We start from the raw sequence: 25,859 nt of genomic DNA on the forward strand, positions 1-25,859 counted from the left end.
GCTTTTTGTTGTTTTTTGTGTTTGCTCTCCCCCTCCTGTTCTCTCTTTTCCTCCTGGCAGGGCATGTGTGTGGCAGGAGGCGTGGCTGGCTCCTCCCAGGGCAGCAACGAGGCACACCGGGTCTTCATTCAGATAATCAACCCCTCCATAAAAGCCCGGTCTTCACTCCACTACTTCGCCAGATAATTCCGTCTCGTTCGGTAGTGCGCCGCGTACCTTCTCTAGTGTTTTTACATCTTACTTTTTTTCCTAGTGTCTCTCGTGACATCTCGACTTACCTGTGTGTTTTTCCTGTACTAAGGTTTCCTGTGTGCCTTGTTGCTGCTCAGCCTCCGTGTTCTCCGGTGGCTGAGATATTCCATGTGCTCAGGCCTGGTGTTCATTCTCTCCTCGCCACGGGCCTGCCGGCTCCCTGCCAGCTCCCTGCCAGCTCCCTGCCAGCTCCCTGCCAGCTCCCTGCCAGCTCCCTGCCTGCATTTTTACTTCCTGGTTTGAAAATAAACTCTTTTTCATTTTTACGTACCTGAGTCCGTCTCTGCTTCTGGGGTCCAAACAAAACTAAAACCTAACAGTTAGGTATTATAAAAGAGTGTGAGAGTTTGTAAACGGATGTTTAGATATGAATTTACTTTGATTCATCAAGAATCTTCTACGTTTTTGGATTCTCCGTTCACCGCGGAGGCATGAGAGAATTTATTTTTTATTTTTTTATCATCACAAAACATCCAGTCAAATATCAAAAGGAGCAAGTCTTTTAATGTAATACATAAATCATTGGCTATAAGTTCTATAAGTTAAAGTATACAAAGTGTACTTTAATAAACTAAAAAGTGGGCTACTATATATATATATATATATACCTAACTAGTAAACTAAACTAAATAAGTTTACTTGTAGTATAGTTCATAGTTTAGTTGCAGTACAAAATACAACTTGTAAATGTACTAACTTAAAATGTAAATAGTTATGTTTAGGAGTTTTAAGTATACTTAAAAGTATACTTTTATAAACTAAAAAGTGGGCCAATTTAATCCCAAGCAGTATTGTATTAATACACTTACAAGTATACTACTAGTACATTGATATTAGTATACTTACTACATAAAGTATATAGAAGAAATATACTTGAACTTTACTTAAGTATGCATAATAAATTTAACTTGATGTATACTACTTTTTCGTAAGGACAAAGAAGTTTAGAGACTTTAAAATAAACTTTGCTTGAAGTAACTTTTAGTATTCAGTATGTACACTATATAATATATTGGTCCAATATATTGAGAATAAAATGTTTGTGTTCTTGTATTGCACTTCAATTTTCTTTCAGTCTGTTTATTTATGATAACAGTTCAAACTAAACTCTGGAGCTGCTATCTGCTATATAATTTAGTTGGTGGTTGTATAAAATACTACGGTGGCAAACCGAGGAAGCTGTGTCAGTAGAAAATGTGAATAATATCAATAGATGTCTTTGTCAAAGTGGCTACTTGGTTCAAATAAATGTACATTTGGTGTGTTATAAGATTGATCTACTGCAGAGGGCAGAGTGAGTCATAAGTGTGTCGTCATGACAAAATGTGAGGAGAGAATATATGTTACCTTAATGTCACGTTTTCTTTTTATGTTTTTTATTGTCTGTTTGTTTCCTAAAACATGAACCTGCCTGAAGAGACCAAACTAATTCAAAGACGGATATTTAATAATGATGGTTATTGTTATGGCTTATTAGTAGTATTATCTATTTATATGATTTTTTTTTTTTATTAAAGGCCTAAAAATATCCAAATGTCCAATAAAAATGTCCGTTTGTAGGAGGTGAAGTTACAAAAGTCATTGCTTTGCTTAAAACTACATTATATTTATCCGTTTGTTTTTTTGTTTACCAGAGTTATACGCTTTGGAAATGAGGTCTCTGCCGCCACCTGTTGAGATTTACTTTCTTTTTCTTTTTAAAAAAAGTCAGAGCAGCTCTGTCTGTCAGAAACCCCAGACCTGCTGTTTCCTCACTAGCAGAGAAACAGGAAGAGGAAGAGGAGGTTCTGACTTTGATGATATTTTAAATTCAGTCTGATGTTCAGACAGTCAGCAGCAAGACAACATGGAGGTCACAGCTCTCTGCATCAGACTGTGTGAGTACTGAGTTCTGTCTTATATTCACAGAAATATTATTGAGACAATCATTATGAACTAACATGTGGACCTGAATAGTTTCTTAGGTTTAAAAAAGCACAGAGCATAAAGATTTGTAATCTGCTCACTGATTATGGAGCAAATATTACCGACATTTACATGTTACAGTTATGCTATATACGTTATATATGTTAGATGTTACATCTGATACAGTAACAGCTGTATTGTCTCTCCAGTGATGAATGTGTTGATGCTGCTGGTCGCACAAGTTCCCTTCAGTTATTCACAAAAAGCCGGTAAGTAGTTTAATAATCAAACAAACAAAGTCAAATGTTCTGTATAATTGGTGTAGTTTTAATAACGATATCTTTAAAAGGGCCAAATTAAAGCTCAACAACAGGACACTGTAAACATTGTTTTAACATCTTTGTGGCAAACATTTGTGATTTGATGTCACTGCATTCGTGTTGTATCTCTAAATTGAAATAATTTTGTTGGCATAGAAGACATTTCATTTAAAAATGTTTGATTTAATTCATCTCATTCTTTGTCTTTCTGTCTTGGATGCAGCTTTTCCTCAGGTTGTCCCAAACAGACAGCAGCACTTCCAATATGAGACCATTGTTTTCAGCTGTGAGGGACTGGAGGGACGGACTGGATGGAGAGTGATGAGGAAGATTAAAGGAGTTGTTAATACATGTGCTGCTACCTGGTCGACATCAACAGGACCCTGCGTAATCAATGACGCATTAACAGCGGTTGACAGTGGAGAATACTGGTGTGAAATCGGAGGACTACAGACAAGTAACACTGTCAACATCACTGTCACTGGTGCGCAAATACTAAAACACTGCAAAGTCGTCACATTTTATTCTGCGGTCAGTTGAGTTATGTGTTATGTGCTGATGCAACTGAGCTAATATGTTCAATAAAATACAACTTATTAAAACAGGAAACCATGTGTAGAATTTCAAACTGTGTAATTAACACATATGTTGTTCAGCTGGTTCAGTGATCCTGGAGAGTCCTGTCCTTCCTGTGATGGTGGGAGATGATGTGACTCTGAGCTGCAGAGATGAGCAGGCGTCCTCCAACCTCACAGCTGATTTCTTTAAAGATGGCCACTTCATGGAGAGCAGCTCTACAGGAGAGATGACCATCCACAGTGTTTCCAGGTCTAATGAAGGACTCTACAAGTGCAGAATATCTGGAGCTGGAGAATCACCAGAGAGCTGGTTGACTGTCAGAGGTGAGACAGAACAGTGTTCAAAGTAAATCAAAGATTATTTGCTTACTGCCAAGTTGTTTTCCATTGATGTTTTGTACCTCACCTATGTCAAGTTCCATGTTTTAAAGCTTAGTATGTACGCTGAGTATGCGATGTCTCTTCTCCGCTGCTCTTTTTTAGCTCAACCATAAAGTAGGATTTTCAGTGGCTTTTGTAGACTAAATGAAACGAGCACACATAACGTTAAAGGGTTTATGGGTGATCTCTTCAAGTTCAGGTTTCTCAGCCACATTCTTCTAGATTCCTCGTCCATTAGGTCGGCGATGGAAACTGTTCCGTTGGTCTCAAGAACAATCCCTTTTTGTTTTGGGTGCATGTTCAACATGCTGTTGATGAAGCCACAAATCTAGCTTTGTCTGGTTGTTAGTACAGCCGCCAACAGCACAACAATTACCAGAGCTCCGCAAGGACATTTAAGAAAATGCAAATTTAACTTTCCGCTACCTCACCGGAAGTTACACCCATAATCATTTCTACAGTAACGCCTCCAAGAATAAGGTGGATAGAATGTTTTAAAGTATTATGGTTGAGTCCAAAATTCCATACTAACATGCTATTTAGTACGCTAAAACAGTATGTGAGACATTTTTAGTATGTCTGAAACCTTAGTTTGAAACCAATAGTACACAAATTGCATACTATTTCTGTTTGAAATATTACAGTATGCAACGCTGGACACTATATGGCAGCATAAATATCCCACAATGCAATGCGGTAGTTACGACAACGTTCATAACAGACATCGACAGACAGCTCTGTAACGTCAATAACGGTTCAATTTAACTGTAAGTGTAAGATTACACTTTGCTTTGTGTAATATATATTTTAAATAAATTCAGACTTTGATTCTCACAAACCGTTGTTTTGGTCTCATGAAGTTGGTTACCATGGTTACGCATCTCCAACTGGCAAGTAGGCTGTCAGCAAGTGACGACGTAAATTACTGTTCAGTGCGTCCGAAAAGATACATACTACTGTTTATTCACACTCAAGTATGTTGAACGATAGTAAACATGTTGAGTATGTAGTGCTGAGAATGTGATTTCGGAGGAAGCAAACGTTAATAACAAATAGCATGCATTTCACAGCATTAAGATCATGTCTCATGTGCAGCACATCCCATTATCTCTCCAGTAGCTGCTGATGGCCCTCAGCTCTTACTGCTGCTCTGCATCGGTGTCGCCGTTTTCTTGGTGTTTCTGCTGCTGCTGTTGGTGGGATCAATGCAATGCAGGAGACGTCCAACAATCACTAGAGGTACAGAGAATAGAAATAAAGAAACCACTTCAATTATTGACACAAAGTGTGCTAAAGGTGGGCTTTTTTTCATTTAAACAGATACTCCAACTTCTCCTTCCGCCCTCCGGTCTTCCTCTTCTCCACGAACAGGTGAGGAACACCAACCTCCTTTCAATATATATATATATATATATATATATATATATGTATTTTGTCACTATGGGAATTATCCCAGGTAGGAAGGTGGGCTGGGATATTTACCCCACATTTCTATTTATAGTGGAGCTGATAGTGGAAAAATCATGCAAATAGTGATACAAGCACCAAATTTGGCATGATGGTTCCCGAAGGGACGCTTAGCAAATATGAACGATTGGCCACTTGAAAATCCAAGATGGCGGCCATCTTGAAAAATGGCCGCCATACTGCAGTTAAAAATTGTTAAAACTTTCAAAAATTAGATCCAGCATGCCAGACAACATATAATTTGACACCAAGATCACTCAAATCGATCAAGTAGATGCATTTCTATGAGATAAATCATTATCGGCAGGTCAATTTGGCAGCCACCTTGAAAAATGGCCCTCTATCTTGGATTTTCAAGTGGCCAATCGTTTATATTTGGTAAGTGATGCCTTGGCAATCATCATACCAAATTTGGTGCTTTTATCACTATTTGCACGATTTGATTGAAAAATGGACGTCATCTGCTCCACTATTATCTTACAATCTACCCTGGAGCCGATCCCAGCTGACATTTGGTGAAGGAGGGGTACACCCTGGACAGGTCTCCAGACTATCACAAGGCTGACACAAAGAGACAGACAACCATTCACATTCACATTCACACCTACGGGACATTTAGAGTCAACAATGAACCTAACCTGCATGTCTTTGGACTGTAGGAGGAAACCTGAGATCCCGGAGTAAACCCACGCTAACACGGGGAGAACATGCATTTCGGTTATATCAACTTCTTAAGCCTAAAAAGGACTTCCACCTAGTGACATGGACATGCAAAGTTAGGCCTAAGTTAATTATTTTTTGTTCTTTAGATTCTTTTAGTTTCGAATACAGCCGTTGTCTTCTGCCAACCTTTACATTTATATTATTCTGGGGTCATGTGAGATGGTGTGATGAAATACAGCAAAACAAAATGTCATGAAAAAACAACAAAATGTCCTATGTGTGTGTCTCATGCACACACATATAAACATATAATGTCCAAACCATGTTTATAAATATCTGCGCACACATTTGCATACAATTATAAAAGTCATGATGCGTCAAGCTGTTACCACAGACAAAACATGAGGGTTAAAACAAGTGTTAGTATGTTAGAATTATGTCCAAACATTCACAGATATAATAATAATATTAATATACAAAAATAAAAACTGGCACAAACTAAACAAGTTTGCTTCCAAATGAAATTAGCTCATTTAAAAAAAAAAAATGTCATTATACCCCCGCGACAACATAGTCGGGGATATATAGCGCTCCGCGCGTCCGTCCTTCCGTCCATTCGCGTGTCACACTTTCGTTTCCGGAGCACAAACTATTTCACTTACGAACTCCAAATTTGGTGTGATGGTTGACAGTGTGGTCTAGTTGTGCCTTTTGGGGGTTACAAATTCCAGGGTGCCCATTAGTCAATTAGTTAATGCCCATTAATTCAATTAGTTCCAAAAGGGCAAAACCGTTGGCCCTACTTTAGCAGGGGTCAAGCAGCGAGCGGGGTGTATGTGAGCCATTGTCACTTTTGCCTTGTTAATATTAGGTCTGCTTTTATATTTAACTCCTTCTTTATTATGTTTCAGTGTGTGAAGAGACCAGCATGACATATTCTGCCATCACAAAACCCCGGAGGAAGGAAGGTAATTAACTTGACACTGTAACATGTAATATATTTAATCAGGTAAAAAAAAACAAAGCTGGTAAATGGAAATATTTTAATATGTTATTCAGTATATTAGCATTAATGTTGACCTTCTTTCAGACTAAAGTTTGCAGCGGTGCTTGAGAACAAACATCACTTTAGAGTCACAACCACTGAATCACTAATCTGACCTTCATCGTTTGAAAGTTCATTCATTTTAAACTGTATACGACAGCAGCTTCAGGTCCTAGTGATAGTTACAGCTTCTTTTTTAGCATCTCAGACGAAAAACCACACGAGAAACCCACAGACAGAAAAAGGTAGATGGGCCCTTCGCTTCACCGTTCGTTAAAATACTACATGGCGATGCATGCGGTAGATTTATTTTTTCCGTCAGAACACCACGTAGGTGGGTAAGTGAGTTGGTGGTCAGTATTGTATGTATGACAGACAATTTCGTACATCGTGAAAAGGTAACACTACTGAACATGGGCGCCTGGTTATGTTTTAAGATGAGGTTGCGATCTTGGAAAGATACATAATTGGTAATTAAAAAAAAGTAATTTAAAACACATTTCTGCATTTCTACACTACCCAATCTCTTGGATTAAGTCAAGAAACAACCAACTGCACCAGTCTGGATTAGTTAGATTGAAGGTGCTATGAAAACCAAGAATGCATAAAAAAAAAGGTGGTATGTGTATTTACCCTCCACTACATCCCAAATAATAGAAATCAACAGGGCTAATGCAAAATATTAATAGCCACGTTACACTTAATAAGCCAAATCAAAGAGTTCGCTCCTTCACGAACACCCCCGTCTCCACAGCTGAATCCTGTCCGACTAGCGAGGTGGCCTGGCGGCAAAGTTAGATAACATTGATTTGCAAATTGGCGCGTTTCGGCGGTACAAATCCTAATTTTAGCTAATTTAAAGTTTGGCTGGAGTCAATGGTCCAAGCAGGTACATTCATCATACGCTGGGTAACCTATCTATTCCTATGTTCTATTTTCAGTCAATGATCGCAGTTTAGCTCAATGCTTTTATGTTTCTTACCTTTGTAAACAGATCATTGATATACGCTGCTTAAATACTTTATAATCATCTGATTGCTGTAATGGACTGTATGCCGATAAGTTTATTTTTAAAAGAGCAGGAGTAGGAAGCACGGAAGTTCATAGCTATATCTTTGAGGACAATGAGGTCATGGAGAGTTTAAATTGTGCAGTTAATTTTGTTACAGTGCAATCAAGAGACTTACATAGGGTCCTATGGATTTCAGCTTTTATGTAAATCACAATTTTGAAATGTATTTTGTCTCCAAAACAGAACCGGGAGTATCCATCTGCTCAGAGACACCAGTTCTCTTTGCAGGTTCCAACCATCTTTTTACAGAAGAGAATCCCTGCTACTGTATGATCGAGTAGCCCGCTGACTGTAAGCTGTCTCGCTATCTAAAGTCTTTAAAATGAGTAAGTTCAAATGCATCAGCACAAACACATAAGTGTTGGTTTAAGAGTTTAATCCAATATTGACATCTATACAGTCTTTGTCCCTTTGTGTGTCCCTTGCAGGTTACTGAGAGCCGAGACTCCTGGTCGAAGAGTTCTTAAAGTTCTGTAATGTGTGCAGGTCACACGACCACACAGAGCTTTTGAATTAATGCATTTGTAATATGTCGACCAAACTATTTTGATCTGTTACATTTTTAATCACTTCCATTGCAGAGCTGTAATTTTTTCTCTAAATACAACTGTTTTTCATACAAATTGTATGTAATTAGCAGCGTCTGTGTATGTTCTTTACAGAAGAAAACATTTGACAGAACATTTGTAAGGAGAGTAAAATGTGTTGATTCTTAATTAACGACTACGTGTGACTTATTATGAAGTGGAAATTACCTTGATGAGCTTCAGCTACCTCACAGCATCAGTGTCTATTTTTAAGCGGTATGAGTCTTTAACAGTTAAACCACATTGTTGTATCTGCTCCGTGTCTGTTCACACGTCTGAGACGCTGTTTACAAGAAGAGAGCAGCTGTAGATACTTATACACTCACTGTGGTAACATAATTACATCCGTTTGACCTGAAACCATAGAGACACAATGACACTGTGACAAATGATAAGCGTCACATCTAATGTGAACTAAATTGTTAATTTCTAAAAGAAAAAAAATGATTTAAAATGTATTAAATGTATCCATTTCTACAAAATGAAGACAAGAATTAACATGCATATCAACAGCTATTAGGGTAACCATGTTAACCCTCTGAGAACCACAATAGACCCGTTTCTGTTTTTTTTAGGGGGGTACAGGGGATCTTTATAGCAGGTCAACAGTAGATGTCAGGACACTGGGGTAATATTCAGAGAAAGAATTCGGAATTTCCAAGATTAAAGTTGTAAATTTACTTGGATATTCTCTCGGATTAAATTAGTAAATTTACAAGAAAAAAATAAAAATAAATTATGAGAAAAGAAGTTGAATATTCTCTGAGATTAAAGTAGTACATTTATGAGAAAAAAATAAAAACATTATGAGAAAAGAATTTTAATATTCTCTGATATTAAAGTAGTAAATGTATGAGAAAAAAATAAAACAAAATAATGGGAAAAAAACTTAAATATTCTCTGAGATTAAAGTTAATTTATGAGAAAAGAATAAAAAACATTATGAGAAAACAACTTGGATATTCTCTGAGATTAAAGTCGCATATTTACGAGAAAAAACTAAGAAATGTATGAGAAAAATACTTGAATATTTTCGTTTTGCTTTTTTTGTCAACGTATCACATCGCTTCACTTTGCAAGGTTGGATCAACCTCATCACACCACATACGCCACCGTTAAACACTGCAGTAACGTGAGCCACCGAGTGCAAAACAGATTAAATACATTAGTATTTATTTAAGGGTAAAATAACAGAAAGAACATGAAAGAAAAAGCGTATATGTATCTTTCAGGACCTACGCAACGCTCAGAGGTCATCCTTCCCATAAGAACACTACATTAGGCACAACGTGCTTCAGATGGCGGCTGGCCTTACCATGGTTTTGCACAAAAGTTTTTTTCTTGAGTTTATAATCTCAGAGAATATTAAATTTTTTTTTTCTCTTAAAACTTTAAATATCACGTCCTCTGTCTGTCAGAAACCAAACCTGCTGAGAAACAGGAAGAGGAGGAGGATATGATGTTATAAATCAGTCTGATTTTCAGACAGTCAGCAGCAAGACAACATGGAGGTCACAGCTCTCTGCATCAGACTGTGTGAGTACTGATTACTGTCTTATATTCACGGAAATATTATTGAGACAATCATTATGAGATAACATGAGGAACTGAAGAGTTTCTTAGGTAACACATTATATACTGTAGAAAGTTGTAATCTGTTTACTGATGATGGAGCAAATATTTGCATGTTGTTATGTTATATATGTTAGATGTGATATAGTAACAGCTGTATTGTCTCTCCAGTGATGACTGTGTTGGTGCTGCTGGTCGCACAAATTCCCTTCAGTTATTCACAAAAAGACGGTAAGTAGCAGTTTAATATTCAGTCAACTAACAAGATAAAAAGGTTATGTATGCTTCAAAATCACATAATCCCCAATTTCACAGGTTGCAAAGAATATTTAAATAATTGTATGTATGAAAATAATATACCAGTAAAAAAAAAAAAGCCAAAGATACAAATATTTATTCTGTCATGTTTCACTTGAACATAAGCCAACATTTGCATGTATATAAGACTATAGGTAAAAAGCATCTTACTGTGTACAAGTTTTGGTGTGATTTAGAGGTCCACAAGGATGAAATTAAATTTATAGCACTATAAAAATGTCTGATTTTAAAAAGAGCTTAAGGCAGCAGTTGCTACAAAAATATGTTAAAGTTTGAATACCTTAAACCCCGAGGACTTCTAAACTACTGACTCCACTCTGGAATCCATTTAAATGTAGGCCTACTGTCTATATATATCATACATATTTAACCAATGTTTAGACTGATGGAATATATGTTTTTGAATCATTTAGCACTTAGGGTAGTTAGTCTTTGGTTTGTCTTAGGTGTTTTGTTGGTTGTAAACGTTACTATATAAAACATGAACTTTTTCAAATCTACAATTCTACAATTTAATTTTGTCCAAAGCGACGTACATGTGAGAGTTCGTACAACACAAGTAAGGATCTTGATAGGAGGGGACGACGTGAGTAAGTGCCGACAACAGCTTCAAGTTCGATCAATCGGACACAGGATGCCGACAGGCAGTGCACAGGGTGGATAGATGCAGAGTACGAGTTTGGTTGGTCCAAGCTGGATATTGATCTGTAGTTGTATAGATTGGACTGGCTGGGATGACAAGGAGAGCTCAGTCTTAGATAGGTTGAGCTGAAGGTGGCATTCTTTCATCCATTTAGAGATATTGGCAAGACATGAAGAGATCTGTGCGGAGACTGTAGCGTCCTCTGGCGGGAATGATAGGAACAGTTGGGTATCGTCCGCATAGCAGCGAATCTAGACAACATATTGGTATTTTAAATCTATGTTTACTATCTGGTTAGTGTCTGGGCCCCTATTCTCAAGCTTCAGATAGCTGATCAGGGTGTCCCATTAAATTTAAACTGAACTGAATGTTTCATTTAATTCAACTCATTCTTTGTGTTTCTGTCTTAGATGCAGCTTTCCCTCAGGTTGTTCCAAACAGACAGCAGCACTTCCAATATGAGACCATTGTTGTCAGCTGTGAGGGACTGGAGGGACGGACTGGATGGAGAGTGATGAGGAAGATTAAAGGAGTTGTTAAAACATGTGCTGCTACCTGGTCGACATCAACAGGACCCTGCGAAATCAATGACGCATTAACAGCGATTGACAGTGGAGAATACTGGTGTGAAATCAGAGGACTACAGACAAGTAACACTGTCAACATCACTGTCACTGGTATGCAAATACTAAAACACTGCAATGTCGTCACATTTTAGTCTGCGGTCAGTTGATATATTTGTTATGTGTTGGCACAACTGAGCTAATATGTTCAATAAAATACGACTTATTACAATATTAAAACACAGCAAACCATGTGTAGGCATTTTTAATTAACATATTTTTTCAAAACATATGTTGATCAGCTGGTTCAGTGATCCTGGAGAGTTCTGTCCTCCCTGTGATGGTGGGAGATGATGTGACTCTGAGCTGCAGAGATGAGCAGGCGTCTTCCAACCTCACAGCTGATTTCTATAAAGATGGCCGCCTCATCGGGAGCAGCTCTACAGGAGAGATGACCATCCACAGTGTTTCCAGGTCTAATGAAGGACTCTACAAGTGCAGAATATCTGGAGCCGGAGAATCACCAGAGAGCTGGCTGACTGTCAGAGGTGAGACACTGAAGGGGTATAAAACAAATTAAAATGATTGTTTGATGCTCATGATGCTGATGATGAAGTGTGTTTGTCTGAAAGGAGGTATAATCTAGTTAATTGAAGTCATCTTTTGTAACGGATTTTTATCTTCTTGCTTTAAAAAAAATAGCAGCAATAGTGATGTTGTTCTTTTATCTTCTATTTTTAAAACAACCGAGTCTTCTGCAAAACATGTTAACCCAGATTTTGCGACTGGAACACAGAATTTCAAGCTGCTATAGACACTTATTATCTTAAAGTGAATAAAAGGTAATATACTGTATAACACACTGAGTAACCACTTTGTCTCACAACATCACAGTCAGATACTTTCTGTTGTCTTTGCAGAACTTCACACAGAGACTGATCCCTCCTCAGACCACACGTTCCTCATCCTGAGAACCGTTCTACCCCTTGTGATGATGGTTCCACTGCTGCTGCTGCTGGGACTACTTCACTGTGGGAAATTCCGAGGTAAACAACAATAACTCATGTCCATATTTACAATGTGTTTTTTTTGAGGACGTATGCAGCCAATGCTCCAAACGGACGCAGGGTGTGCAAGGCAGCGTCAACATGTTTTAACAGCAAATATATCTCCAGCCTGAGACATGTTTGTCACTGATTGATTGATTGATGAATTCATGTTTTGTAGAACCTGATGTGTCGTGTGACTGCATCAAGACATGAAGATTCTCAGGCATCAGTTGAAGACGGTCTGCAAATAGAAGCTTTATTTTCACGAGCGTCTACATTTAATAATCTGCTCTGACGAACCCTCTGCAGAGCGACCACAGCGTCTCTGCACCTCAATGAACACACTTTGACTGTGAAATGTGCCATGCAATGATGTGCAATGAAATGTACCTCAGAGTGTCAACTCTCACTTTCTGCTTGTATTTTCTGTAGAGTATTATCCTATCTTATTACAAGGCCAAGAAAATTACATACGCAACATCTCATTTAAAATACCATTCGTTCATTTAAAACAACTGACTTTTCTGATTTAACCATCATGAAATAAAAGTTCCTGACCCTCAGAATTAAGCCTTCGTTCTTCAGCTCCACCCACTGAGGCTATTTGTACCACGACAGCAGCTCTGTCTCTGAGACGAGGTTTTCAATCTAAAGCACATTATTGTTGTGCATCACCAGCAGAAATAAACTAGCCACACAGGAAGAGACCACCTGCTTTTTATACTTCATGTGTGTGACGCTCAGACAGTCAGCAGCGAGACGACATGGAGGTCACAGCTCTCTGCATCAGACTGAGTGAGTACGGAGTCCGTCTCTATTTCCTGTAACATTTATAAAATCCATATCATTAAGAGATCAGTTAATTCATTAAATGAAGATGGCACCAATAACAAGAAGGTCAAGTTTTACAGTTTTCATTTAGAGGAACAGATCAGATCGTTAATTTGTGTTTTTACTTATACCAGTTATTGAATTTTAGACGATACATGTGTGATGTTCAGCTCTTCTCCTTTGTCTCTCCAGTGATGACTGTGTTTCTGCAGCTGGGTGCACATGCTCAGAAAGATGGTAAGTAGCTTTGCTTATGCACAAAAACTAAAAAAGAAGACTCAACAAACAGTAGAGTCACAATTTTATTACCTCCGCTAGAAGTTATGTTTTTGTTTTGGTTTGTTTGTCTGATTGTCGGCAGGATTACGGAAAAACTTCTGGCCCCATTGTCATAAAAGTTGGTGGAACGGTGTAGCACGGGCCTGAATCACGGGGCAGATACACACATTATTTATCGCTTTTATTATTATTGCACGAAGGGCGAGATCGGATAGCTCTGCTCTCTCCGAGTGCCCCTTCTAGTTCCAGTAGTGTTTATCTAATTATTCTCATCTTCATCTCTTTGTCTCTGTGTTTCTGTGTGGTTTTTCTGTCTCAGATGAAGCTTTTTGGATCATTCCAACCAGACTGCAACTCTTTGAATACGAGCCTGTCTCTTTTAAATGCGTGGGCTCCGATGGCTCGACTGGATGGAGCGTTTTAAGGAGGAACAAAACTGAAATATCAACTTGTGGTTTGTCGAAGTGGGGGGTGTCACACGAGTCATCCTGCACCATTAAAAATGCTTATCCAGAGGACAGTGGAGAGTACTGGTGTGAGACTGGACGGGGGAAGAAAAGCAACATCGTCAACGTCAACGTCACCGGTATGTTTACAATGAAACAGCAACTTGTGTTCAATATTAAATAAACACTAAACCATTGTTTTCCAGCTGGTTCAGTGATCCTGGAGAGTCCTGTCCTCCCTGTGACGGAGGGAAACGATGTGACTCTGAGCTGCAGGAACAAGACGACTTCCTCCAACCTCACAGCTGATTTCTATAAAGATGGCCACTTCATGGAGCGCAGCTCTACAGGAGAGATGACCATCCACAGCGTCTCCTGGTCTGATGAAGGACTCTACAAGTGTGACATCTCTGGAGCTGGAGGGTCACCAGAGAGCCGGCTGGCTGTCAGAGGTGAGACATAGCAATGTTTCAAAATATTTTTTTATGATTTTTATCTTCTTGCCTTAAAAGAAATAGCAGCAATAGTGATGTTGTTCTTTTATCTTCTATTTTTAAAACAACCGAGTCTCCTGCAAAACATGTTAACCAAACTTTTGCAACTGGAACACAGAATTTCAAGCTGCTATAGACACGTATTATCTTAAAGTGAATAAAAGGTAACATACGGTATGACACACTGAGTAACCACTTTGTCTCACAACATCACAGTCAGATACTTTCTGTTGTCTTTGCAGAACTTCACACAGAGACTGATCCCTCCTCAGACTACATGTTCCTCATCCTGAGAACCGTTCTACCCCTTGTGATGATGGTTCCACTGCTAGTGCTGCTGGGACTACTTCACTGTGGGAAATTCAGAGGTAAACAACAATAACTCATGTCCATATTTACAATGTGTTGTTTTTGAGAACGTACGCAGCCAGCGCTCCAAACGTACGCAGGATATGCAAGGCAGCAGCATCATGCGTTAACAGCAAATATATCTCCAGCCTGAGACATGTTTGTCACTGATTGATTGATTGATGAATTAATGTTTTGTAGAACCTGATGTGTCGTGTGACTGCAACAAGACATGAGGATTCTCAGACATCAGTTGAAGACGGTCTGCAAATAGAAGCTTTATTTTCATGAGCGTCTACATTTAGTAATCTGCTCTGACGATCCTCTGCAGAGCGACCACAGCGTCTCTGCACCTCAATGAACACACTTTGACTGTAAAACGTGCCATGCAATGATGTGCAATGAAATGCACCTCAGAGCGTCAACTCTCTCTTTCTGCTTGTATTTTCTGTGATCTAAAAAAGGAACAAATTAAATGAAATGAAACAATTGTTATTGTATCATGGCCATATTGCTGTGTAACATTTGGATAGAAAAGGAAACATTATTCTTAAAGTAAAAGGCCGATATCAGCCACATGTATGTACCTATACTTAATATTTTATACATATAATATATTGTCTTTTTATATTCATTTTTGTGAAGCAGTTTATTTTATTTTACATTAAAATTATATATTTTTGGTGACCACTTTATTTTAATTTTAATTATATTTTGTATTATTATAATTTAAATTATTTTCTTTTTGAGTTTTATTTTTTAAAACATATATTTCTAAATATTAGGATTGTTTTTAGGAACAATTGGAGGCATAATTTATTGTCTTTTTATATAAAAAAATTTATGAAGCAAAATTCATTTTATTTTTTTATTAAAATTATACATTTTTGTATTATTTTTGTTGACCACTTTATTTTTATTTGAATTATAATTTGTATTCTTTTTATTATTAAATATTTTATAGTCCTAATGTAACAAAATGAGGCTATACCATTAATTTGTGAATGTGATTCAGTAGACATAATTATTACTATTTAATTTTATTTTTGTATTCTATAATTTGTCAATATATTTTTACACTTTATATTTTTTGGCCATTGCATTACATTATTTGTTGAACTATATAATAAAATGTTTTTGATGTACTGTGAATGATGTACAGCAGGGGGCAGAGTAGGAGTTGTGAATCCAATGTGTTTGAGTGAATGTGAGAACTAAAGATAAAGAAAGGAAGGAACAGAAAAGAGAAACATTGAAAGAAAGAAAAGAGGAAGTCATGATACTGATAATCTGTGTTTCCAGTTTGTCTTCATGTATTCATGGAAACATCTTTGTTATAAGAACCACAATCTTGAAACCAGTTGTACATGTATATCTGCACCATTAAGCTTCAAAATAAAAAATAAACATAAGACAACATAAGACAATGTTGTAAGTATACTTGCCAACCCTCCTGATTTTCTCTGGAGACTCGTGTTTTTCATTGGTTTCCTCCCGGTGTCACAATTCTCCTGTATTTCTCCTGATTTATGACAAATTTTCACACTTTAGCACCTATTTCTGGAACTGAACAGCATCTATGACCACAACTGTTTCCACCCGGACGACAATAGAGCTACACCAACTGTCATTTCCTGGCAGAAGAGAGCAGTTTATGCTCGTGACACAGCGCAGTTTGAGCTCATGTTCGCGCTGCGCTCTCCGCAGAGTTCAGCAAACAAAGTTGGGTTTTGCCCGACGTAGCGAATAGCTGTCATGTCGTTTTCGCGTTGTATCTGAAAGAACCTTCAGTGAGTGAGAGAAGTAGAGAGAAATGGAGAGAACTAAGAGAAATAAATACTCAAGCAGGGGTAAAATAAATGAATAAAAACTGATAAATATTAGTTTATACCAGAGATTCACACGCCGGGTTCACACCAGAGGGGAGAATTATTCAGTTTCCTTTCCTGCGCAGTGGTTAGCGTGGGTTTTCTCCAGGTGCTCAGGTTTGGGGGAAACCTGAGCACAGTCCAAAGACATGCAGATTAGGTTCATTGTTGACTCTGAATTGTCCTATAAGTGTGAATGTGAGCGTGAACGGTTGTCTGAGCCCTATGATAGTCCAGAGTGTACCCGGCCTTCACCCAATGGCAGCTGGGATCGACTCCTCCGCGACCCCGAATAGGATAAGCGGTTACAGATAATGGATGGACATTGTTTTAAAGTCACCAGAATGCAGTGGAACAAAGTCTCTGAAACTCTTTTTCTGGGGGAGGAACCCCAGACCCCCCCGCTTAGGTTTTGAAATCCAGTAAAACAACTCTAAATAGATATGTGGGTATTTCCATAGGTCCCCTGTAAGAGACAATACCTGTGCTACGTTCCATGATTGTAATAGGTGACGGTGGTTCTTTTCCTCTCTGGAAACCGTTATCACCACGGAAGGTACAAACTTATAGAGAGTATTATCTTATCTTATTACAAGGCCAAGAGAATGACATACGTAACATCTAATTTAAAATACCATTCGTTCATTTAAAACAACTGACTTTACTGTTTTAACCATCATGAAATAAAAGTTCCTGAGCCTCAGAATTAAGTAGCCTTCGTTCTTTAGCTCCACCCACTGAGGCTATTTGTACCACGACAGCAGCTCTGTCTCTGAGACGAGGTTTTCATCTAAAGCACATTATTGTTGTGCATCACCAGCAGAAATAAACTAGCCACACAGGAAGAGACCACCTGCTTTTTATACTTCATGTGTGTGACGCTCAGACAGTCAGCAGCGAGACGACATGGAGGTCACAGCTCTCTGCATCAGACTGAGTGAGTACGGAGTCCGTCTCTATTTCCTGTAACATTTATAAAATCCATATCATTAAGAGATCAGTTAATTCATTAAATGAAGATGGCACCAATAACAAGAAGGTCATGTTTTACAGTTTTCATTTAGAGGAACAGATCAGATCGTTAATTTGTGTTTTTACTTATACCAGTTATTGAATTTTAGACGATACATGTGTGATGTTCAGCTCTTCTCCTTTGTCTCTCCAGTGATGACTGTGTTTCTGCAGCTGGGTGCACATGCTCAGAAAGATGGTAAGTAGCTTTGCTTATGCACAAAAACTAAAAAAGAAGACTCAACAAACAGTAGAGTAACAACTTTATTACCTACGCTAGAGGTTATGTTTTTGGTTTGGTTTGCGTGATTGTCGGCAGGATTACGGAAAAACTTCTGGCCCCATTGTCATAAAAGTTGGTGGAACGGTGTAGCACGGGCCTGAATCACGGGGCAGATACACACATTATTTATCGCTTTTATTATTATTGCACGAAGGGCGAGATCGGATAGCTCTGCTCTCTCCGATTGCCCCTTCTAGTTCCAGTAGTGTTTATCTAATTCTTCTTAACTTCATCTCTTTGTCTCTGTGTGGTTTTTCTGTCTCAGATGCAGCTTTTTGGATCATTCCAACCAGACTGCAACTCTTTGAATACGAGCCTGTCTCTTTTAAATGCGTGGGCTCCGATGGTTCGACTGGTGCGAGCGTTTTAAGGAGGAACAAAACTGACAGATCAACTTGTGGTTCAAAGTGGGGGGCATCAAACGAGTCATCCTGCACCATTAAAACTACTTATCCAGAGGACAGTGGAGAGTACTGGTGTGAGACTGGACGGGGGAAGAGAAGCAACATCATCAACTTCAACGTCACCGGTATGTTTACAATGAAACAGCAACTTTTGTTCAATATTAAATAAACATTAAACTTTGTTTTCCAGCTGGTTCAGTGATCCTGGAGAGTCCTGTCCTCCCTGTGACGGAGGGAAACGATGTGACTCTGAGCTGCAGGAACAAGACGACTTCCTCCAACCTCACAGCTGATTTCTATAAAGACGGCCGCCTCATCGGGAGCAGCTCTACAGGAGAGATGACCATCCACAGCGTCTCCTGGTCTGATGAAGGACTCTACAAGTGTGACATCTCTGGAGCTGGAGGGTCACCAGAGAGCCGGCTGGCTGTCAGAGGTGAGACATAGCAATGTTTCAAAATAATTAAGGCTGTCAAAGTTAACGCGTTAACGCAAAATTGTTTTAACGCCACTAATTTCGTTAACGCATTAATGCAATCGATCTTTTGGAGGTTGTAGCGGGTGCAGTTTTAAAGCTAGAGTGAAGATACTGGTATCATATGAAACTAGAAAACCTAATGAATAAACCATGTCACATGACATCCGCCTAATTTTGGCAGAACGAATAACCAAAAAAGGGAGTGTTAATGTGAGGATGCTCTCACTAACTGACTCAATAACCTGTATACTAGCTTGTCATGAAGGAGGTCAAATAACGATCCAAACAAAATTTTAGTGAGGAAAAAATGTCATGTTCATTTTCAAAGGGGTCCCTTGACCTCTGACCTCCAGATATGTGAATGTAAATGGGTTCTATGGGTACCCACGAGTCTCCCCTTTACAGACATGCCCACTTTATGATAATCACATGCAGTTTGAGGCAAGTCATTGTAGGGATTCTACTTTAGTAGGTTTTGGTTATTAGCAAATTCATTAATAAATAATAATAGAATTATTAAAATTAATAAAGATTATCAATAAACATTAATAATAAACGGGGCACCACCCTGGAATCAGGGACCAATGACCAAAACGTTAATATAGTCTCATTATATATGCTAAACTATCAATTTGGAACGTTGATTAATAATTAAATTAATAACTATAACCAAAATAGATAGTAAAGGTTGAAGGATATCGGAGTTCTGGACATAGCAGAGGTTGGCAGTATTCACTCTTGTGCAACATTAAAGAGACCAGCATGTATATTCCACAAACATTTATTTACAAGTTAATAAAGGTTCAAAACACAATATTCATCTAACTAAATAACTAAACTAAACAAACACAGTGTGTGTGTGTGTGTGTGTGTGTGTGTGTGTGTGTGTGTGTGTGTGTGTGTGTGTGTGTGAGAGAGAGAGAGAGAGAGAGAGGGGGGTGGGGGGAAACAAGATGTTGTCTTGTTTCAAAATGTCTGAATGGCCTACAGACCAAAATGGCGAGCACTGTAAAACTACAAAGATGGCGGAATCAAAGATGGCCGCCAGCATGTCATCACATGACCTCTCTGTCCTTCTTGAGCCCATGTGCTCAAGAAGGACAGAGAGGGGGGTGATGTGGGGTTAAGATTATCTGAAGCTGTATGTTTATGTTTAACTAATTCACAGTTTCTGTATGTGATCTTTATGTGTGTTAGATATGCAGTGGGTTAGAAAAGATGGTTAGTTGCATGCAAGACCTTGTCTATGTGAAGCATAAACTAAACACATCAGATGTGGCGAAGCCAGTTACCCAAAAATCAAATACAGATAAATCACCACCGTCAAACTCAATGAATAACATTAAACATATTAATACAGGTACATTCTAGAAATCAAAGTTGGACAGTCTTGCTCAGCCCTGTGCGATTGCTAATGCTAAGGCCCAGTACGTTACCAATCCATGGAAGAACCGGTTTGTGATTCCATGTGTTGAAGTTGTGGTTCCAAGTCAAAGAGGTCGTCTTTGCTGTTAGTTTGGTGCTAACTTCTTTGCTTGATAGCTTGAAGTTAGCTGGTGAAAAGGGCAGAGCACTCGCGTCGTCTGCCGTTTGGTTCCTTGTGGCTATGTCTGTTTCCTAACAGGACATCGATCAGAAGAGCAGAGCTGCTTCCGGTCTGGAGAGCAGGAAGAGAGCTGTGGCTCACCTCCAGCAGCTGGTCAGCTTGGGTCAGGAGGTGAAGAGCAAAGAGTAGAAAGAGAGGGAACAAAGGACATTCCTCTGGTTTTGTTCTGTGTGAATTTCACACCTCTGTGTGAAATGTTACTGTAGCCAATGAGAGCATACCTCCAGGATTCTGGGAGACAGTTCACTGTGTCTGCCACCAGAAATGGCAGGTCCCTACATCATAGTCAAGTCAGCACACTGACACACTGACAGCTGTTGTTGCCTGTTGGGCTGCAGCTTGCCATGTTATGATTGGAGCATATTGTTTTATGCTAAATGCAGTACCTGTGAGGGTTTCTGGATCAATATCTGTTATTGATTTGTGTTGATAATTGATTTACAATAATAAATATACGGATACATTTTGCAAAAAAGCAGCATATTTGCCCACTCCCATGTTGATAAGAGGATTAAATACTTGACAAATCTCCCTTTCAGGTACATTTTGATCAGATAAAAAATGTGTGATTAATTTGCGATTAATTGTGGTCAAATATTTGAATGGATCGTGGCTACTGTCTGCTCCTTAGACTTAAAGTTGTGTTTAATAATTCTCTTCCTGTTTTCACTGAAGAGCATACTCACACCTCCTCCGATCCGTCCTGCTCCAGTCCTACCCCATGGATCGTCGTCAGTGTTTTATTGATTGTTCTACTGTTGGCGTTGGGACTTCTTCACCTTGGCAAAGGTTACTGGCACAGAGGTACGGATACATTTCACTAACAACTAGTAAGAAAATATCGATACACGAGTATCGTGATATCATGTTTTGTGATGTGTGTGTTTGGTTGTGACAGTAGATTGAGAGCTGCATAATGAGGATTGTTACTGGTAACGCAAAACAAAATGGGAACCCACTCATAGAAAAACTGCCTCATAGCGCTGCTAGAGGTCCAAAACTCCACAGGGAACCTTTACTTTATACAGGTTTATATGAATAAACCCTTCCATCAGACATACTGTCATGTTCTGTTCCTGGTTGTCTATTGATGCTGTTATGTTTCCGTTCTCGTACTGTAGTATTGCTCTACCTGTCCACACCAACACCTGCATCAGGCTCAGCTGAGGATCAAACAGGTGAGAACACAAGCCATGTTTCAGTAAATAAAGGTGCTTTCACATCGGGGACCCGGGCCCGGATCCGAGTCCCCAAAGTCCAGTTTGTTTGCCTTGATGCTTAACTAAGCTCCTGGCTCCAGATATATAAGATATTGATATTTAACTCTTGACAAGAATATGAAGAGGTGCATCTCCCAACATGCCAAACAACCTTCATTTTATCCAGAGAATCATTGCTGATGTTGATATATTCATCTATCTCTGTCCGTCTCCATCAGATGAGGATGAATTGTCGCCTGGAGCTGTTTACTACACCTTGGGCCTGGCCGTTCCTCAACACCTGGGTGAGACTTGTTGTCATCAACCTTCTGAGACCCACAATAGACCTGTTTTAGTCTTTTTTTAGGGGGGTGCAGGGGGTCTTAAGGGGGAGATAGCAGGTCAACAGTAGATATAAGTTGTTGCAGCAGTTTTTTGGTTGATACCATTTGTTACACAGACTTGGTGCTAAATTTACTATTGGACAATTGATAGAAATGATCAATAATCCTTCCAAAATACCACATTAAGACACCAAGACCTTTGGGAACGCCATAGAAAAAGTCACGCTGTGATTTGGGATCAAAAACTTTTCGACATTTGGAGAATTCTGCAAGAATCGCATTTTTGGGGCGATTGGACGGCCAGCACTTCTGATTTGGAAACTGCTCAGAAACCCCCTTATTGTCAATCTAGCTAGGAAAGCCATCCTCTCTCTAGTTTGTGGCTGTAAAGTTTCAAGAGGCTGTGATTATCCTAGAGGTCACCACAGGTCATTTTATACAGTGACGTCAAGTTTCAAAAAATGGTCTCACTACAATGAAAAGTCTCCTATGGGGACTAACATCATCACACATGAATACAGTTGGACTCATTGGATCCACAAGAGTCTTAGCTTTACAGTGAGACACATTTTATGTAATTCAAGACAAGACATGTTATTTTTTGAGCTTAAGAGGTTTCAGTAGGCATATTTTCATCTTTGGAGGCTAGGCTAACTGTTCCCCCTGTTTACAGCCTTTATGCTAAACTAAGCTCCTCCTGGCTCCACACCACACATTTTGTGATAAAGTAAATGAAACAAGTGTTCTTGTCAAAAGTCAATATTTTGCCAACACACAGAAATAATGTCTGTCTATTTTCCCAGCAGAGTCAGCGGGTACCACCCCATCTTCAACAGATACTGCCTTATATTCTACGATCCAGAAGGTAAGACCGAGGGCAATACTGGCTTTTGTGTCGCATCCACGTCATATCGGATGGATGGGGTAGAGATTGGGAAAGCATTCCTTTATTTAAAACTTGCATTGTCATTGGACAACTCAAGACGGTTGTATGATTGCAGAGTTGGTGGTACGAGGGTTGTGAAATACTGTTCATTGACTTTAATAGGGCTGTCAAAGTTATCTTGATGACGCATTAATGCAATCAATCTTTCGGAGGTTGTAGTGGGCTCAGTTTTAAAGCTAGAGTGAAGATACTGGTATTATATGAAACTAAAAAACCTAATGAATGAACCATGTCACACTAGCTATATATACTAGCAGTATATGTACTTCATACTGTATCTGTGTGTCTATTTATATCTCTGATTCGCCAATATTCTGATGACATCCATCTAATTTTGGCAGAAAAAATAACCAGAAAAGGGAGTGTTAATGTGAGGATGCTCTCACTAACTGACTCAATAACCTGTATACTAGCTTGTCATGAAGGGGTCCCTTGACCTCTGACCTCCAGATCAGTGAATGTAAATGGGTTCTATGGGTACCCACGAGTCTCCCCTTTACAGACATGCTCACTTTATGATAATCAAATGCAGTTTGGGGCAAGTCATAGTCAAGTCAGCACACTGACACACTGACAGCTGTTGTTGCCTGTTGGGCTGCAGTTTGCCATGTTATGATTGGAGCATATTGTTTTATGCTAAATGCAGTACCTGTGAGGGTTTCTGGACAATATCGGTCATTGTTTTGTGTTGTTAATTGATTTACAATAATAAATATATACATGCATTTGCATAAAGAAAGCAGCATATTTGCCCACTCCTATGTTGATAAGAGGATTAAATACTTGACAAATCTCCCTTTAAGGTTCATTTAGAACAGATAAAAAATGTGTGATTAATTGCGATTAAATATTTTTATCGATTGACAGCCCTAAAAACTATATATGAATTTGGGTTCAAGTGGAATATATCGGAGCTTCTGAGACATAATTATGACTCAGATGACGATGTGAACATTATTTGTCTGAATGTGGCACCCCTTCAAACAGCATTTCCTTGTACTCTTTTGTAAAAACTTTGATTTTGAATGCTTTTCAAAATGAGAAAACTAATGTTTAATATCAAAAATGTTTCACACCAATTTGGAAATTGTCATATGAAGTCAGTATTTCTCAAAGTAACCTAAATGTAATCATCATTATGTTTCTCACCACTTTCACATATACCTCCTCTGTATTTAATATGATTTAAATTTGCTTTGTAAATCTCATATGTGTCTTACAGGTCGCTAAGTGACATCTGACTGAAGGAGGAGCTTTAAAAGACGTGTTCACAGTTTCACACCGTGTACTTACATTAGCAACACCATGATATGAGTGATGTGTGTTTAATACATTACGAAAACACAGTTATATCTGTCCAAAAAAAATCATTTAGCATTGTGTATATTCATATTTAGTAACGTGTGTAAGTATCGTGCAGCCTTCTTCTGAGTTCTTCGGCGAACTAAAGCGTCCGTGTCTATTTTTTAAGAAGTTTATTATGGTCTAACAGTTTAACTAACTTGTTCCATCTCCGTCTCATGTGTGAGAACTCTGTTCACAGCTTGTAAATATACACTCACTGTGGTCAACTGCTTCCTTTTAACGGTGGTGCATCACTTTTCTTCACGAGTTTGTGGTTAACACTGTTTTCTGTTGAGAAAATAGTACATGTCTCATGAAAGTTTAAAGGTTTCTATGTGGAATAAATAAATACTATTACAGTATAGAAAGGTCACGTTGTAGCCTACACGTCAGTTTGTGTGTGATAACATCACTGTTAGTCTGTTCTTGCATGAATGAATGAGGGGTTTAAGCAGAGTGTGTCATCCTCTGAGACCCACAGCAGACCAGTTTTAGTCTTTTTTAGGTGGTTACAGGGGGTCTCTAGGGGGAGATAGCAGGTCAACAGTAGATGTCACATAGAAGTGGTGAACATCATCTGAAAGCTGAGAATGATAAATTTGATTTGATAAGTTTTGTTAAAATTTAGAATTTTGTTATTTTGAACCAAAGGGTTGAATTATATGACGCCGTACTAGGGTCATTGTAGGTAAAAAAAAAAAATTAAAAAATAATAATAAATATATATAGACATATATATACAGAGCAGGGGGAGGGGGTAATATTCAAAGAAAAAAAATAATACATTTACAAGAAGAAACTCTGATATTCTCTGAGATTAAAGTCACAAATTTATAAGAAAAAAAACTTTGAAAAATAGGACGACCCAATAGCCGAGTGGTTAGGGCAAAATGCGCTAAGCAGCGAATTGTCCGGATATAGCAATGAGGAAATACTCGTAATTTTATCCCAGAATTAGCATATCATCATAAGCATCTGGACTTTGAAGAGATATCGAAGACGTGAATTGGGCCTATTCAGAAGAAAGCAACATACTGAAGCCATGTTCCATGCTGTTGCACCTCCTCGTTAACATGTGCATGTGGCATTTTGGCGGCGTGTGGTGTGATGAGGTTGATCCAAACTTGTAAAGTGAAGCGATTTGGATCCTTGAAAAAAAACAACAACTCTGTTTTCCCAAGTTTTTTTTTTTTCAAGTAAATTAATTATTTTATAATGTCTGAGAATATTTAAATTTTTTTTGTAAATTTACTTCTTTAATTTTAGAAAATATTCAATTTTTTTCTCGTAAATTTACGACTTTAATCGCTACATTTTTTTCTCGGGATATTACCCGCATTTGTTTTTAACCTACAAAGGCCCTAACATGCCGTCGTAGAATTATTCTTGATAAGTATATAAAAAAAAAAAAGCACTTTACACACACTTTCATCTGGCAGACACCGGATGTATGACAATGTGTGAATGACAAGCATTTGGTTAGAAAAGGGAGTCCAGAGATGACTCAATAACAGAAATGATGTTTTATGTATTTCCTCTTTTCACTTCGTGTTTTGGGGTGGG

General features: G+C 38.5%; 2 protein-coding genes and 1 long non-coding RNA gene across 3 annotated transcripts; all 3 read left to right on the plus strand.

Moving 5' to 3' along the window:
• Positions 1-2,010: 2,010 nt before the first annotated feature.
• Positions 2,011-8,714, plus strand: LOC141760466 (Fc receptor-like protein 5). The gene is made up of 10 exons (XM_074623319.1): positions 2,011-2,129; positions 2,367-2,426; positions 2,701-2,961; positions 3,134-3,379; positions 4,556-4,675; positions 4,757-4,807; positions 6,478-6,534; positions 7,867-8,009; positions 8,084-8,134; positions 8,170-8,714. Exons 1-8 carry the CDS (start codon positions 2,099-2,101, stop codon positions 7,962-7,964), a joined length of 924 nt encoding a protein of 307 aa, XP_074479420.1. The 5' UTR covers positions 2,011-2,098; the 3' UTR covers positions 7,965-8,009; positions 8,084-8,134; positions 8,170-8,714.
• Positions 8,715-13,092: 4,378 nt separating this feature from the next.
• On the plus strand, positions 13,093-14,434 carry LOC141761345 (high affinity immunoglobulin gamma Fc receptor I-like). The gene is made up of 4 exons (XM_074624681.1): positions 13,093-13,210; positions 13,439-13,483; positions 13,845-14,111; positions 14,178-14,434. The coding sequence occupies exons 1-4, from the start codon at positions 13,180-13,182 to the stop codon at positions 14,432-14,434; spliced, it is 600 nt and encodes a 199-aa protein (XP_074480782.1). The 5' UTR covers positions 13,093-13,179.
• Positions 14,435-21,136: 6,702 nt separating this feature from the next.
• LOC141760973 (uncharacterized) lies at positions 21,137-24,645 on the plus strand. Its single transcript, XR_012592494.1, has 5 exons — positions 21,137-21,267; positions 21,585-21,641; positions 21,902-21,967; positions 22,810-22,871; positions 24,175-24,645. It is a non-coding gene; the product is annotated as an uncharacterized LOC141760973 (long non-coding RNA).
• Positions 24,646-25,859: the final 1,214 nt, after the last annotated feature.

The sequence above is a fragment of the Sebastes fasciatus genome, chromosome 22 (genome assembly GCF_043250625.1).
Source record: "Sebastes fasciatus isolate fSebFas1 chromosome 22, fSebFas1.pri, whole genome shotgun sequence".
NCBI lineage: Eukaryota > Metazoa > Chordata > Actinopteri > Perciformes > Sebastidae > Sebastes > Sebastes fasciatus.

Bases quoted from the DNA above. Each gene is read 5' to 3' on its own strand.
- LOC141760466 (XM_074623319.1), top strand. From the start codon at position 2,099: ATGGAGGTCACAGCTCTCTGCATCAGACTGT. The intron at 2,962-3,133 runs GTGCGCAAATAC...TATGTTGTTCAG, and splicing joins TGTCAACATCACTGTCACTG to CTGGTTCAGTGATCCTGGAG. The intron at 4,808-6,477 runs GTGAGGAACACC...ATTATGTTTCAG, and splicing joins TTCCTCTTCTCCACGAACAG to TGTGTGAAGAGACCAGCATG.
- LOC141761345 (XM_074624681.1), top strand. From the start codon at position 13,180: ATGGAGGTCACAGCTCTCTGCATCAGACTGA. The intron at 13,484-13,844 runs GTAAGTAGCTTT...TTTCTGTCTCAG, and splicing joins TGCACATGCTCAGAAAGATG to ATGAAGCTTTTTGGATCATT. The intron at 14,112-14,177 runs GTATGTTTACAA...ATTGTTTTCCAG, and splicing joins CGTCAACGTCAACGTCACCG to CTGGTTCAGTGATCCTGGAG.